Here is a 14,082-nt window from a genome sequence, read left to right as displayed (position 1 = left end):
ATTTCGTTTTCGTTATTCGGCTGATTTTTGGTGAATATTTTAACGTTTCAAAACTCGACACTTTGAAGAATTTCCAAGTGAAACCAGTCAATGTTACCCTATGGAGAAAATGTAGGTTATCGGCTTTCAGGTAAGTATTGGACTGGCAGAGTTAAGGTTCTGGGCATAGACTCTGGGATCCCCCAGGGTCAGGTGGGTACAGTTGTTATACCCTCAGCGGCACAGGGGCAGCCGGCTGCAGAGGTGCCTTTTGGCGTCGGGAAATCTTACCGTCTGCTAGTCGCGGTTGGAGGGGTCCCTGGTTCTGACGCTGCAGGCGTCGTCTGGAGCGTCGAGGAGGGTCCTTGGGTGCTGTATTCTTGGTCACAGTCACCGGGGGGACGTCCTTGGGGTCTTTGTTCACTCAGGCACAGGCCGGGCTTGGCGGGTGCAGTGTGTGCAGGAGTCTCGGTTCCTGGCTGGCACCAGGGGTTTGTTACTTGCTTTGTGCAGAACCACTGCTCATGGGAGTCCCAGTCTTTTAGAGTCACAAGGCTGCCAGGTCCTCCGGTGTTTTCGAGGTTGCTGACCACTGGAGACGCCGGGTTTTAGCAGGAGCAGGTTCGAGGGTCGACAGGCCTGTAGGGCTGAGGCTAAGTCAGTTGGTGTCGTCCTCTTGTTAGCAGCTGCACGGCAGGTCTTCTTTCTTCTTGCTCGTTTTGGATTCGGGATCTGAGGAAGGAAGGTTCAGGGTGCCCCTAAATACTAAATTTAGGGGTGTTACAGGTAGGAGAAGGGCAGGGACCAATGGGTCCCTTCCCTGGGGTGGGTACACCCCCTATCCTGCCACTCTCCAGTGGGAGGGGGGCAGGAGCCTAGTCCTGATTGGGTAGGGCTCCCGATCTTCAAGATGGCGAGATCCCGAAGATGTGCTTCACCTCGCCTCCCCCACCTGGGGGGTGGGGTTGGCACACCCCCTTTCCTCACTTGGGGTTTCACGCCAGTCTTCCCGCCAGAGTGGGGGCTAGAACCGGTGTGGACCAGTTGCTGAGTACAGCAAGTGTTCTGGGGGTGGCTCACAAAGGCGGCATGCCTTTGAAGCTTCCCCCTGCCCATCCTGGGGGAGGAGACCTAGCACCTCGCCCAGGACGTGCATTTTTGCAGGCCCAGGAGAGCGGATGGCTCTCTACCCAGGGGTCCAGCAACATGTCTGCTGGGTGGCAGCCTCTCAGACAGGACGTGGATTGTAGGTTAGGTTCAGGGGGAAACTCTAAGTTGCCCTCTGTCGTGAATTTTACATTAAACCCACACTGATGCCAGTGTGGGATTTAATGTGCTGAGAAGTTTGATACCAAACTTCTCAGTCTTCAGTGTAGCCATCATGGTGCTGTGGAGTTCGTGATGACGACCTCCCAGCACCATATACTCTTAATGGCAGCACTGCACTTACAGTCCCCAGGAATGGACCTGGGTACTGTAGGGGCACAGGGCTCATGCACCTGTGCCCACACCACTGGCATAGGGCACACAGCTAGAGGGGTGACTGAGGTATGCTAGGGCAGTATGTTTGTGGGCATGGCACACAAGGATGTGTGCCATGTCGACTCTGTTTTGTTCTGCACCAAGACACGCAGCCTGCAAAGGCAGTGTGTGTGTCAGGGTACAGGGCCTCTAAGGGTGGCACAATAAGTGCTGCAGGAGGCCTTCTCTGGTCACAGTGCCCTGGGTACCTATGGTACCATTTACCAGGGGCTGACATGTGGCCAGAGATGTCAATTGGGTTTAGGCTTCAATACAGTTTTAGGGGAGGAACACAGGCCCTTGGGTCCTGATTGGCAGGAGCCCAGGGGACACTCCGTCAAAGTACGTCAGCAGTTCAGCAAAAAGTGGGGGCATACCATGCAAGAAAGATGGCACTTTCTCACACTCCTCCCTTCCATTCCTAGGTAAGGAAGTTTAAAGTTGCGTAGCTTTCAGCTGTCATTCCACATCCAAATAACCGCTTTATCACTCTCCAATCATACTTCCGGCAGGGCCACAGCATAGACTGCAATTCTGCCGAGTGAGCGAAGCTTTCTGCATCCTGGACTCTGCAAGTTCTTCCTTTATTGTCTCCTCTACCCCTCTGCTGCATTTGACAAAGTCAACCACCAGGCGCTGATAAACCGTCTGAAACAGCGAATGGGATCTGAAGGCTTATTCCCGAACTAGTTTACCTCCTGCCTAACAAACTGCTCTCGAATAGTGAAAATTGGGAACTCTGTCACGAGGCCAGTTTTCCTGCAGCAAGTGTCCCCCAAGGCTAGATCCTCTCTCCAATACCTTTTAATAGCGAACTTGGACCCGTCTGCATGATTATTAGGAACTCTGGGATCCTCTGCTATCTATACGCAGACGATACCCATGTCTACCTTGAAGTCGCATCCTGGGATTACCTCATCGTCCTATACAGCACTTGGCAATAATTAATTCATGGATGACCAATCACCACCTCTAACTTAATGTGGCAAAAACGGAATTTATTCTGAGATTGCTGAAGAAAGGTAATCCTTCTGTTCAAGACTGCCTGGTGCTCTCCCCTGCCTTGGAGGGCTGTTCGACCATTGTTCAGAGTGCCAGGTCCCTTGGTTTCACGTTTGACAGCCATTTTAACTTCCAGAGCCATATCCTAAACATAGCCAGGTTCCAGCTAATGCTGCTATAGGGAATCTGGCAACTCATCCCAGCCTAGGACGTATAATCAGTTGTTCAGGCTTTGGTTCTTTCCAGACTGAACTACGGGATTGCCCACCTCTCAGAAAAGTTCACCTGGGCCCCTCCGAACAGTCCAACATGCCTCTGCTGGCTTTGTGACCTGTCACAAGACATTTGTACACAACCCCTAACCTGCTCACCCTCCAATGGGTCCCTAGAGGGACAAGAGTCCAATGTATAACTGCATGCACTACTCTCAAAGCACTTCCTCTTCGCCCTCATACTTAACTGAGAAATTTAAAGATTTGACCCCCAACAGGGGTCTAGAAATGCTTGGTTCCTTCTCCTTGAGCCTCCCACCTTCATACGGGAGCAATTTATGACCCAGTCATTTTCTGGAAGTGCCACAAGAATAGGGAACCCTCTCCCTCTGCTTGATCTCTTGCCATTCTCCCTTCAAGAAAGATCTAAAAGTTCTTCTCTTCGAAAGACACTTGGCTTAATTGTTCTTGCCCCTACCTGCTCTTCAATTTATGCTTAAATTTGTTGGAGGTTGTATCCCTGAAATATCCCTCCGCAGACTGTCGGAGAACTCTAGTTCTATACAGTCTTCCTCCCATTTTCTCCTGGTTTCTTGTTTTTTTATTATGGTATTTAAGATGTCATTGTTTTGTTTCTATTGTAAAGAAGTCAGATGTCCAGGGGCCAAGTCTGTGCTACAGTTTAGTGGGGGGTTTTAGTTGGCCATGTACAGTTAGGTTACCTAACTTTGACTGTCAGTGACTCATGTCTCTTTATGTACTGGTTTTGTTTGTTTAAATCCTTTGCTCTGTTGTCTATGGCTGAGACAGCACATGGCAAGCTCTTACGTTGGTGCCAGTTCTGCCTTTTGGCTGACCTGCGTGGTTCATCTTAACACTGCCTGAACAGGCTAAAACAGTTAGCTTTTAATTTGAGTTCCCTGCATGCTAACACGAAGTTCATTCTTTCATACATGTAAAATGCATTGATTTCTAGTAAAGTCTCTTGCATGTGGATAGATGCTGAATTTAAGCTATGGAGGTAGGTGCTTGTCTTTTAATATAAGGAGATTGACACCTTCTCTTTAATCTCACACTTTCTCAGTTTCTTTGGCACTTCAAAGTCCGAAACTTCAGAAGATTCTGTTGACTACAACCCATCAAAGAGCAGCTACCATCCTGTGAAAGATGCCTGCTGGATTCATGGACAGAAGTGAGTAACCCATTTTGCTAGTTTTGATTCATGGTGATGCTAATGGGTGTAGTAGTGGCGACAAACACTACCAGAAAATTAATTCTAACAGGTTTAGTAAAGGTGCAGGACCTGTGCAGTGTGCCATTGCACAATTTTGTCAGTTTAAATACTATTCAACCCAATGAATCAGAGTGAGGGTGAGACTGAAGGATATTGAGGCTGGCCTTCTTACTCATTAAAATCTTGGTTGAGTGGAGAGTTTGTCTTGGATCCAGCTCGTACAGGATTTTGAAAATTCTGCCCATGCAGTTGCTTTTTGACTTTCAATAAGTGAATATCAAAAGGAGCTTTTTTCCATTATAGCTGAACCTTTGCCCATTCAGTTTGTCCGTGTGTTGGAACAAACGTCATCTGCCAGGCTTTTATAAAGCTGGGGCATCACTGTGGGTGTCCCATGAGCCCAATGCAAGATTTCACTTAAAATTGTGTTGGTCATCAATGGAGGACTGAGATGTCTGAGCCAGTTTTGTGAGTGTGGTTACTTCTGTTTTTTGCACCCAATGTGATGGCAAGCTTTCTCAACCCTTTGGGACCTCAAGCCTTTTGGTCTTTGTCCCGTGGTGTGAGGAGCTGTCCTAGTGGGTGGAGATTGCATTCTATTTCCAGAACAATTTGAGCCATCATTCAAGCCCCTTTGGTTAAAGAGATCTTGCCTGTTGTGTTCGCTGTCCCCTCCTCCAACTGCTGCTGTGGTTAGTCGCCCCAGATACCTGTGGTCTCAACTGTAAAACACTACTGCATCTGCAAAAGAAAAGATCACAAACTTGTGGGCTACTTCCCATTATTTGTCTCAAGTTAATTGTCCACAACTCAGAAGCATGTGATGCTTAGCCCTCCAGCGGTTAAACATTGTGATCAGTAGTGGCCATTGGTGGAGAGTTATCTGGTCACCTGGAATTATCAAGGAAGACCTAATGATTCTGAGGAACTTGTGTCGTTTGGAAGTTGTTTAGAATCCTATTTGATCTAGAGCAGAGGTCTTAAAACCTTTTAGCTCTGAGCTCTCCCCTAGCAAAAGTTTTGAAGTCGGCCCCCTCTCCACAACTGTATGGCAAGAATTGGGGGAGTGAGAGAGGAAGGGCTGACCGCAGGGGGAGGGGGTTATGCGATCATTTCAGTGGTACTTTTCAGTATCTCATAATCCACACAAAGTTTGAGGCTTATCAAAGAAAAAATATATCTTCGAAAGCAGAAACTGACCAAAAACATTACTCCTCATATTTAGTGTTGCGAGTCCCTCAGGCTCCTGGGCCTCAGTGCAACTACACCTACTGGACTTATGATGGCTGGTGCCCTGAGCAGCAGTCAGTCTCCTTTCACCCCTTCCCCTACAATGCTGGTCACTCTTGCCTTGAAGCGAGCGGCCTGTCCATTTCAGAAAAATAAGCTCCCACGTGTTGGCCGCCCCTTTGCAACTAGGGTGCCCTCTGCCCTAACACTAGCTAGGAATATGAGCCCTCATGCCCCTTTTATGAAGGCAGACAGTCATAATTGTGATGCCGTGGGCCTAATACAGAACAGCGCCATATCTACAGAGATACAGCACTGTTACTCTCCCTCTCCCTGCACTGGCCCACATTTGGCAGCCATGTGCCAACTCTGACACCCTTGCTCCTTAGTGCAAGGATGTGTGTGTTCTCTAAAGCATAGGTTTTTTGACTGGAATGGGTCCTGTCCAGTACAAAAACTATGCTTTTGCAGTGTGACTCTTTTCTGGGTTTGAATGCTGTGCGTTATTCCGCCATCTAGTTGTTTGGTCCAGAATTCTCCTCTTGTTGTACTTTTTCTTTTTTGTTGTTGGGTTTCATCTGTTATCATTTGGTGCCTTGTCAATCCCTCTCCTGACATCAGGAGTCTGCTTCAGAAGCCCTTGTGCCTGATGGCCATCTTTAGATTATTTTTTGCACTTTTGGGTCTGAAAGCATCGGCCGAAGGCTCTTTGAAAGTGGAAAAGAGGATAAAGCGACACATTGTCTAACAATGTCAACTAATTTTACCTTTCAGTCTGCATTGTAGAGCAAAGGAGAGGAGGGTGTCTGATATACACCGAAGAAGTAAGTGGAGCAAATAGGTGACCAATAAGATCACAGAATGTGGAACCAAGGGGTCACAGTCACTGGAGGCTACAGAGAACATGCCCTTTAGGTTTTACCCACAGTGTTTGCCTAGAAAGACCATCACCAGGTGTGCAAACTCTGCTTGCCGAGGGACCACAGCGATCTGCGAACCGTGTGGCGAATTAAAATCAAAGGGGGTTGGCACCAGGGGGTAGCAGAGACGGACACAGTACCATCCAGGCCCAGAAGACCAGCTTTTTGCTGCGGGAACTGTGTGTGGAGCCAGGACGAGGATAACTTTGCTGAAGAAGGCCCCGATGCAGAAGCGGAGACATTGACTGGGAACAGTTGCAGACAAAAACAGAAAGAAAAACATGGACAGAACACATAAAATAAGAAATTCTGGGGTTAACCGAGCCAAGGCATCCGAAGTCTAAACCCTCAGGCTATCGCCGCACCATAACACTCATCAACCAAAGACAAGTCAAAGAAGAAAGACCCCCTTGGGTCTCATAAGGACACCCTAGAAAGAAGTTTCTCTGAAAAACCATCGGCAGACAAGCAGCAGAGGATCACGAAGCCAGCAGGCAAGACACTGGTACCGTTACAAAAAAAAAAAAAAGAAAGAAAAAAAAAGTCTGCTAAGTGAGCTCTCTGTCAAAGAAAGTGTACTCTAGGTTGAATGGAAAAAGAGGTGACTCAAGGCACAGATAGCAGCAGTCTTCCAAAAGAAGGATTTCAGTGCCTTCCTTAGGGGAATTTCAAATCCAGTTGAAACCTTGATGGAAAAAGGCTACGACGAGGGGGAGCTGGCTGACCTGTAGCCACCAAGAACGCCACAGCCCCAAGAGTAAAAAACACATGTTCTAAAAGGAAGAAGATCCTGAGTCTAGGGGCTATTTCATGAAGCAGAGGACATGGGAGATCAGTAGTAGGATCTTGACGTCTACTCGCAGAGTGAGTCGACACGTATCAGTCTCTGGACGATATCACCATGTATTATATGGTGGTGAAGAGAGCAGCAGTCTAATATGGGGCCCAATTAAAGGAGGAAAAGGCACAAGTTTCTTACTCGAAACCCTCTCTCCCATGGAAAGCTAGTGCCAATGCCTGCCAATTTGATCCAGCCTTTTGGTTTAGGGCAGAGGTGTTCAGTGAACCCACAACTTGCAAACCGGTAACAGATTGGAAAAGAAATATAAACACTATTCTGAAGAACCTGCTGCATACAAGTTAGTGCAACAGCTGACTCTATCATTGTGGCCACTGCAAGAAAAGGGGCCAATGTACCAGCGTCCTCGTGGCCACCTCCTGAAAAGCAGCAAAAGGATCGAGATGGTGGGGCGAAAGTTTGAAAGAGGAGCTGCAACAAAATGGCACATTGCCAACTCCAATGCCCTTCTAAATGGCTTAGCCACGAACTGTGAAGAGGTGGGAGAATTACTGAAAAACCAGAACAGCACCAAATGAGAGCAAACTCGCCCATAGAAGAGAGCAAGACTATTACAACACATGGTGAAAATCTACACTAGATATCGCAGACCTGGCAAGCAGGCATCTGGTGTCGAACAACACTAAGATGACACGCTGGCCGAGTGTTCGGTTTTACAGTGACGTCCAGGCAAACAAAATTAACATCCCCCTTCAGCGAAGGGCAGCTCTCAGGCAATGTTGTGGACAAGACTGCAGCAAATAAACAAGCATTGGCAAAGCCAATAGGTCTCACCTAAGCAAGATCTGTCCGATTTGCCAAAATTTATTAAGCCATGCTTTGCAGCAGCAAGGCTGAAAGTACATTTTTTTTATTATATAAAAAGCTTTTAGCCATGCTGCTATACAACAGGACAAAAGAATTGACAATGCCAAGAAATCTCACATAGGGAAGACCTACTCGCTTTGCCAATGCTTATCAGTTGAGGCTATAATTTTCTTATGAAGTTGACGTAAAAACAGTTTTTGAAAGGAATGCCTTCTGCAGATTTGTCAATTGCACAGCAGAGCATTTTCCATGCCCTGTTTTGCAGCCTTTGGTGACAGGCTGTGTGGCACATGTATTCTGCTCATCTGCCCTTGCCAGTGACTTTACCACGGCTGTCACATGCAGTCTTTGATGGCTCCAGAGCGAAGCATCCTGGTATGTCACTCTGTGATCACAACAGAGTGACTTGCAATCAAGTGAGGGTCAGAGCGAGAACAATCGGGACAGGGCTGTGAAATGCATTACATTTGGTGACATTTTGATTTCCTACGACAGATTACACTGCTGTGGAACATAAGGTGCTGCATGCTCTAACCGCGCCTCAGCAATTCCATTTTATTTGCTTACTGTTGGACTTGGCTTCTTTTGGCATGTTTCCCCAGAGTGTTTGCTTTCTGACCTCCCTGTTTTGACTCGGTTTCTGCTGGCGTAGTATTTGTGCGCACTTTTCTCACTGCTGATCAGTGGTAAAGTGCAAGTGCTCCTGTGGTAAATTGTGATATAGATTGGTGTTTCCATGATTGGATATTTGATTTACTTGTTAGTCCCTTGTAAAGTGCACAGAGTGTGCCAGGGCCTGTGAATCAAATGCTACTAGTGGGCCTGCAACACTGATTGTGCCACCCACATGAGTAGCCCTGAAAAGGTAGCTCCGAGCCGCCATTGTGAAGTCTGCCGCGGTTTGTAACTGCCATATCGACTTGGCCAGTGCACACACTTGCCAGTCCCTCACCTTCCCTTTTCAGGTACCCCTGTGCAGTGTATGTGAAAGGTAGGACATGCCCTGGTGTGTGTGGCATGTCCTGGTAGCGAATTACGGCCAATTTCGTTTTCCGCTATTGCAAGGCTACCTGTTCCCACACGGGACAGAATGGGGAGTTTGTTTATAACATCATATAAACATAACTGGCCTGAGGAATTGGATAAGAAAATAATGTTTATTATGTCTGAACTCCGAATCTGAAGATGCATCTTTTAGTGAAGGTGATTTTTACATTCTGTGTTTGAAAATACCACTTTTAGAAAGTAGGTATTTTCTTGCTCATTCATCCCATGTGCCTCTGCTGGAATGTGGATTGCCTGTCTGGATTTTGGATGACAGAAGGCCGGGTAGCAGGAGTGGCTCCAGATAGTCTAGGTGGGTCAGGAAAGGGCTGAATAGACCTGGGTTGCAATTGGGGAAGGGGGAGGAGATTTCCTTGCACCTCAAAGGGCCTGGTCTGCCTCTGACCATGCCATCTCCTGCCAGGAAGTCACGCCAGAGAAGGCAGAACTGGTTCTGGCTGGGCACAGACACTCTCTGCCTAAGAAGAGATCAATGGATTGTGGCATATAAATATTGGGGCACAGACCCCTGAACTTTAGAACTCTTTTGGACCAAGAAGACTGCCAAAAAGAAGAGCTGGAGAAGCTGTGAGGAGGAACTACAACATTGCTGTGAGCTATGCTGTGTTGGCCTGCAGTGGCTGCTTCTGTCTTGGGCAGTGAAAGAACTGGACTGAACGTTCTGCAATCTACTTTTGTGAGTGTTTCCAAGGGCTTGAGGTAGAGCTTGCCCCCTGTTCGAGAAGTCTCAGGAACAGCAAAGACCCTTCTGCCCTCAGGACTGGGAACTGTGTTTTGTGCTGCAGCAGAAGAAAAGCAACCCGACCACGTCTACGACGCCACTGCCAACTACGTGTCCTGAAGGCACCGCAGAGGGCACCACCACAACGCTGCACCGCAATCCTGGTCTCACCGACGCCTGCTGACGACGCCACTGAGCCGCTGCTCGCACCGCGACCTGTGGGCAGCGCACGCTGCACCGCCTCGCTTCATGAAGACTCCTTGATATCCCCAACGATGCCACTCCATGCCGAAATCTACACCGTTGCTCACACCGTGGTCCGAGGGCACCGCTCGTAAAGTTACACGACGCACCGCCCTCATCGCGCACCGCAAACTTGGCCTGCCGGCGCCATCGACTCCAGTTCATCAGCCGACAACAGCGCTTCAGCAACGACAACGCCGCTGCTTGCACCACGACCCACCAGCACCGCGACGATCCCCGCATTCACTTCGCACCACGACCCTGGTCTCACCGACGACGCCATCTGGCGCCATTGAGGCACTACTCGCACCGCGACCTGAGGGCACCGCACTGCTGCACTTTGCACCGCAGCACCTGACGCCAGCGTTCCTGACTTCAACAGAGAGGAATTCGATCTGCAATGCGTGTGACTTCGAGGGCCCCAACGACTCCTGCACCAACCTCCGGAACAGACGCCTGTGGAGGCCGTGCTTTCGTAAGCTCGAGCCGACGCCCTGCATTGCTAAAAGGTACTTTTTGCGGGTCTCCTGACACCGTAGCTGGCCCACGACGCCGCGGTCAGCCAGAACTGTTTGGATTTGTTTTCTCACGACACCGTGATAGCCCTGGACGGAACTATCGACGTCCAGTAACTGTTTTTCAAGCATATTTTGATAACCGAAGATTTTTAAATATTTTATTTATTTTTATCGTTTTTGATCTTGTCTTAAGTATATAAAAATATTGGATATTTTTCTAAACTGGTGTGGTGTCCTTTTGTAGTGCTTACACTGAATTACTGTTGGTTATGTGCAAATGCTTTTCACGCTGCCTCTAAGATGAGCCTGACTGCTTGTGTCAAGCTACCAAGGGGGTGAGCAGGGGTTAATTTAGGAGTGTAACTCCCTTATCCTGACTAGAGTGGTGGTTTCTTCCCGACTTTGGCTCATGCCATAGCCAACCAAAAATCCCCTTTCTAATACTTACACATTTGCTTAACTAATCTGTGGGAAGAAACTGTAATAGTAGATGCTGTTCTTATAGAATTTAAGGAGTGTGTAAGTTGGTTGACCATAGGCAGTTGTGCTCATCTGAATACCTTGTGCACATATAAGAAGAGCAGGGCTACATTTCTAAAAATTGCAGCCCTGCACATGCTCCGTCTAGCCGGGACCTAAAAAATGGCTTTCAATCAGTGTGAACTGCTGTGTTTTGTAATATAGCTGCTCCAGTACAACCCAGGTAGTTTTGGGAGAATTCGCTAAGTAGAAACAATATGCAATTACTGTATTTAACTTCTCCGCTTAGGACACGAATTGCTGTAGACGTGGCTTCCCTGTGTCTTGTGTTTGGAAATTCAAATATAGTCTTGAGTATGTTGTAGTTTGAGCTTGTCCGCCTTAGTTTATAAAATTGCTGGAGACAGCTTTTCGATTTTCTTATCTCCCTCACAAACCATATAATTGATTTATGTTTCGTACATTCTTTTCTGAGGCTAGACAGGACGCTAATTCTTCATGTCGTACTTTCATATGATAAGCAATGTTATTCAAAATCTTTATGTATGGCCTTGGTTGCTGCCAGGTATACTCGCAATGGTGTAGTTCAGTGTTCATATACATTCAACTTTGCAAAGCGGCAGTTTAATGGATACAGTGATTTATTAGTCTCACTTTGTTTTGTAATTGAAGTTTATTTGAATAAAACACTGCTTATTTTTGGCAGCAATTCTTCAAATACGGGTTTGGTTGCGATAATTGTGAGCGAAATATAATTGTCAGATATTGTTTGATACATTCACTGAAAGCCGATCTGGTGCAGTGATCCAATAGTTGATACATTTTAGCGGTTCAGTGCGTTTAATTCCGCCGCCTCAGTCAGAAGATTGCCAAAGATTTTGCTTACTGGCACGCATTATTGATTACGTTTATCACGGTGGTTGTCCCCTTTAGAATTAATTGAGTTATAGTAGTTCCTGGCTCAATTAGTTTTAAAGCATTTGAGCAACCGAAACAGATTGCCTCCCCCTCAGTTTAAGTAATTGTCGTGGACACCGCTTTCCGATTTATCTCCTTCACGTGCCATGTATATGATTTTATACTTTTTCCACTTTAAGGCTAGTCGTGATGCTGGTCCTTTGTATAGTACTTTAATATGATTGGCAATGTAATTCAAAATCTGTATTTACGGCATAGATTTCTACTGATTATACTCAGTGGCGTGGCACTGTATTTATAAACCTTAAACTTTGCAAAACGGTGGCTTAATGAATTTCAGTAATAATTTTCATCTGATGTATGTTTCGTAATTGAAGTTTGTTTGAAACCGTGTTTGTTTTGCAGCTATTATCAAACTACGGCTTTGGTTATAGTAATTATGAGCATAAATGGAGTTGTCAGATCTTGTTTGATACATGCACTGAAAGCTGCTCTGGCGCAGTTAAAGTTGTTCACAGTGATCTGATAAGTTGATACAATTTTTGCTGGTCAGTGCATTTGAAGATTGCAGTAGATTGTGCTTGCTAGCACACCACATTGATTAAGTTTCTCACCCTGGCTAGAACTAGTTAAATTGTAGAAGTTCCTGGCCAGATTTCGTTTTGAAATATTTAATACTGCAATTAGTATAAACTTTGGCATACACACACACTGTGGCTTTGGCATAATCTGCTCTGATGACTTGAATACAATTATGCTTACCTCTGGGGAGCTCCCATTTGGGCGGGATCATCCGATTCCGTCCTCTGGTGCTCGATCTTCTGAGAAGTATCAGGTTCTTCCTATTTGAAATACCGGGTGCTGCAGCAGTAATGCTCTCAATACAATGTGGTCGAAAGAGCAGCACGCTCAACAGCCAGCGTGGAGGGCACAACCGATAGTTTTATTGCAGTAGAAAATCACACCGACAAGTTTTGACCAAAATGGAGCTCGGAGCGAGTAAAAACACAAGTGCTTGTGTGACGTGCTCAAAAAGTAAGGAAGAAGTAGTTGTTAAAACCGTCCCTAAAATGGGAGCAGTGGATGGATAGTAGTAATTGATCCATGCTCCCGGGCAGGGCTAAACACAGCAAGAGGCATGAGGCATGCTTTCCATAGACCAGGGTTCTCCAAAGTCTGTCCTTGAGGGCCGTATCCATGCCAGATTTTTAGCATATCCCATTTAGATCAATTTAGTTTTCTTAAAAATCTGGCATGGGTCCTGCCCTCCAGGCCTGACTTTGGAGAACCCTGCTATGAACAAATGGGGAAAAAGAATGAGAGCCGTGATGGAGCCAGCAAATGGGAAGCCTTTGGGCGGGCTGAAGCTCACATATTGAATACAAAAGTCTTTTCGAGAAAACACTGGCGCTGTCAAGCCGCGACCTAAAAAGGACAATGACACAGCGAAGTCCATGATGTCTTTGCAGTTTAGGGGCAACCAGAGGAGAGGGGCGGCTCCCTTAAGAATACCAACAGAAAGAGGGAGCTTCCAAGCCAACAATTCACACCAACCACTACAATAAACAAGTCCGCTGCAGGGAACTGCACAGCAGTGCCAATACCAAGTGCCCCAAAGGCTGTCCTTTCGCGGGCGAGAGTGGTAAGGGGCAACTGGTTGGCACCTGGGCCCCTAGCTTGCTACTTGCCTGTGGCCTCCAGGTCCTGGTTGTTCCAGTCTGATTCAGTGACACCGCTGCTGCCTGGGTTTTTCTGACTGTTTTCCAGACTGGGTTTTCCCACTTACTGTTCCTGCTGCCAAGCGAAGTCCTGCCCACCCCAGGACCTACTTAATGCAGACTGCAGCGCAACCCTTCAGTGTTCGTGTGCAGCGAGCACACAAAAAGGCAGCCCACCCGCGCCTCGAATGAACCTGGCACCATGACCCCTGCCCCTTCCACCCCCCGCAGATAACCTTCGATGTGCTCTATATCCTCTAAGCCGCAACAAACACTGCCACCCCACTGACCCACGGTAGGACCTTTCATCTGCACCCACTGCCACTTCACCAGCCCTAGCAGGCACACCAGCCCCACCCTCAAAATACCACAGGCACCACCTGAACTAAAACACCAACTCTCATTCGCCCTTCTCAACACGCTAACTATGCAAACACACCACCGAGATTTGGGACCTCCTCTCCACCCTCACACCCGACGTCCTCTTCCTTACTGAGACCTGGCTAAACCCCACGTCTGCACCCGACATCGCCACTGCAGTACCCAAAGTATACAAGATCACCCACTGCGACTGTATCAACAAGTCTGGCGGAGGGAATGCCATCATACATAAGGAATCAATCTAATGCACCACCACAAATGTCGATCACCCCAG

At 47.4% G+C, this 14,082-nt stretch overlaps 1 protein-coding gene across 2 annotated transcripts in view; it reads left to right on the top strand.

The window, feature by feature from the left end:
- LIG1 (DNA ligase 1) overlaps positions 1-14,082 on the top strand; it is a 502,345-nt gene that overhangs the window by 185,067 nt on the left and 303,196 nt on the right. For both annotated transcript variants that reach the window (XM_085616644.1, XM_085616645.1), the window contains exon 9: positions 3,799-3,906. In XM_085616644.1, the coding sequence (XP_085472770.1) occupies positions 3,799-3,906 (108 nt within the window). The remainder of the gene's footprint in view (positions 1-3,798; positions 3,907-14,082) is intronic.

Source organism: Triturus cristatus, chromosome 7 (genome assembly GCF_964204655.1).
Source record: "Triturus cristatus chromosome 7, aTriCri1.1, whole genome shotgun sequence".
NCBI lineage: Eukaryota > Metazoa > Chordata > Amphibia > Caudata > Salamandridae > Triturus > Triturus cristatus.
Note: the sequence above shows the minus strand (reverse complement) of the source record. Positions and strands in the feature narration are given on the sequence as shown.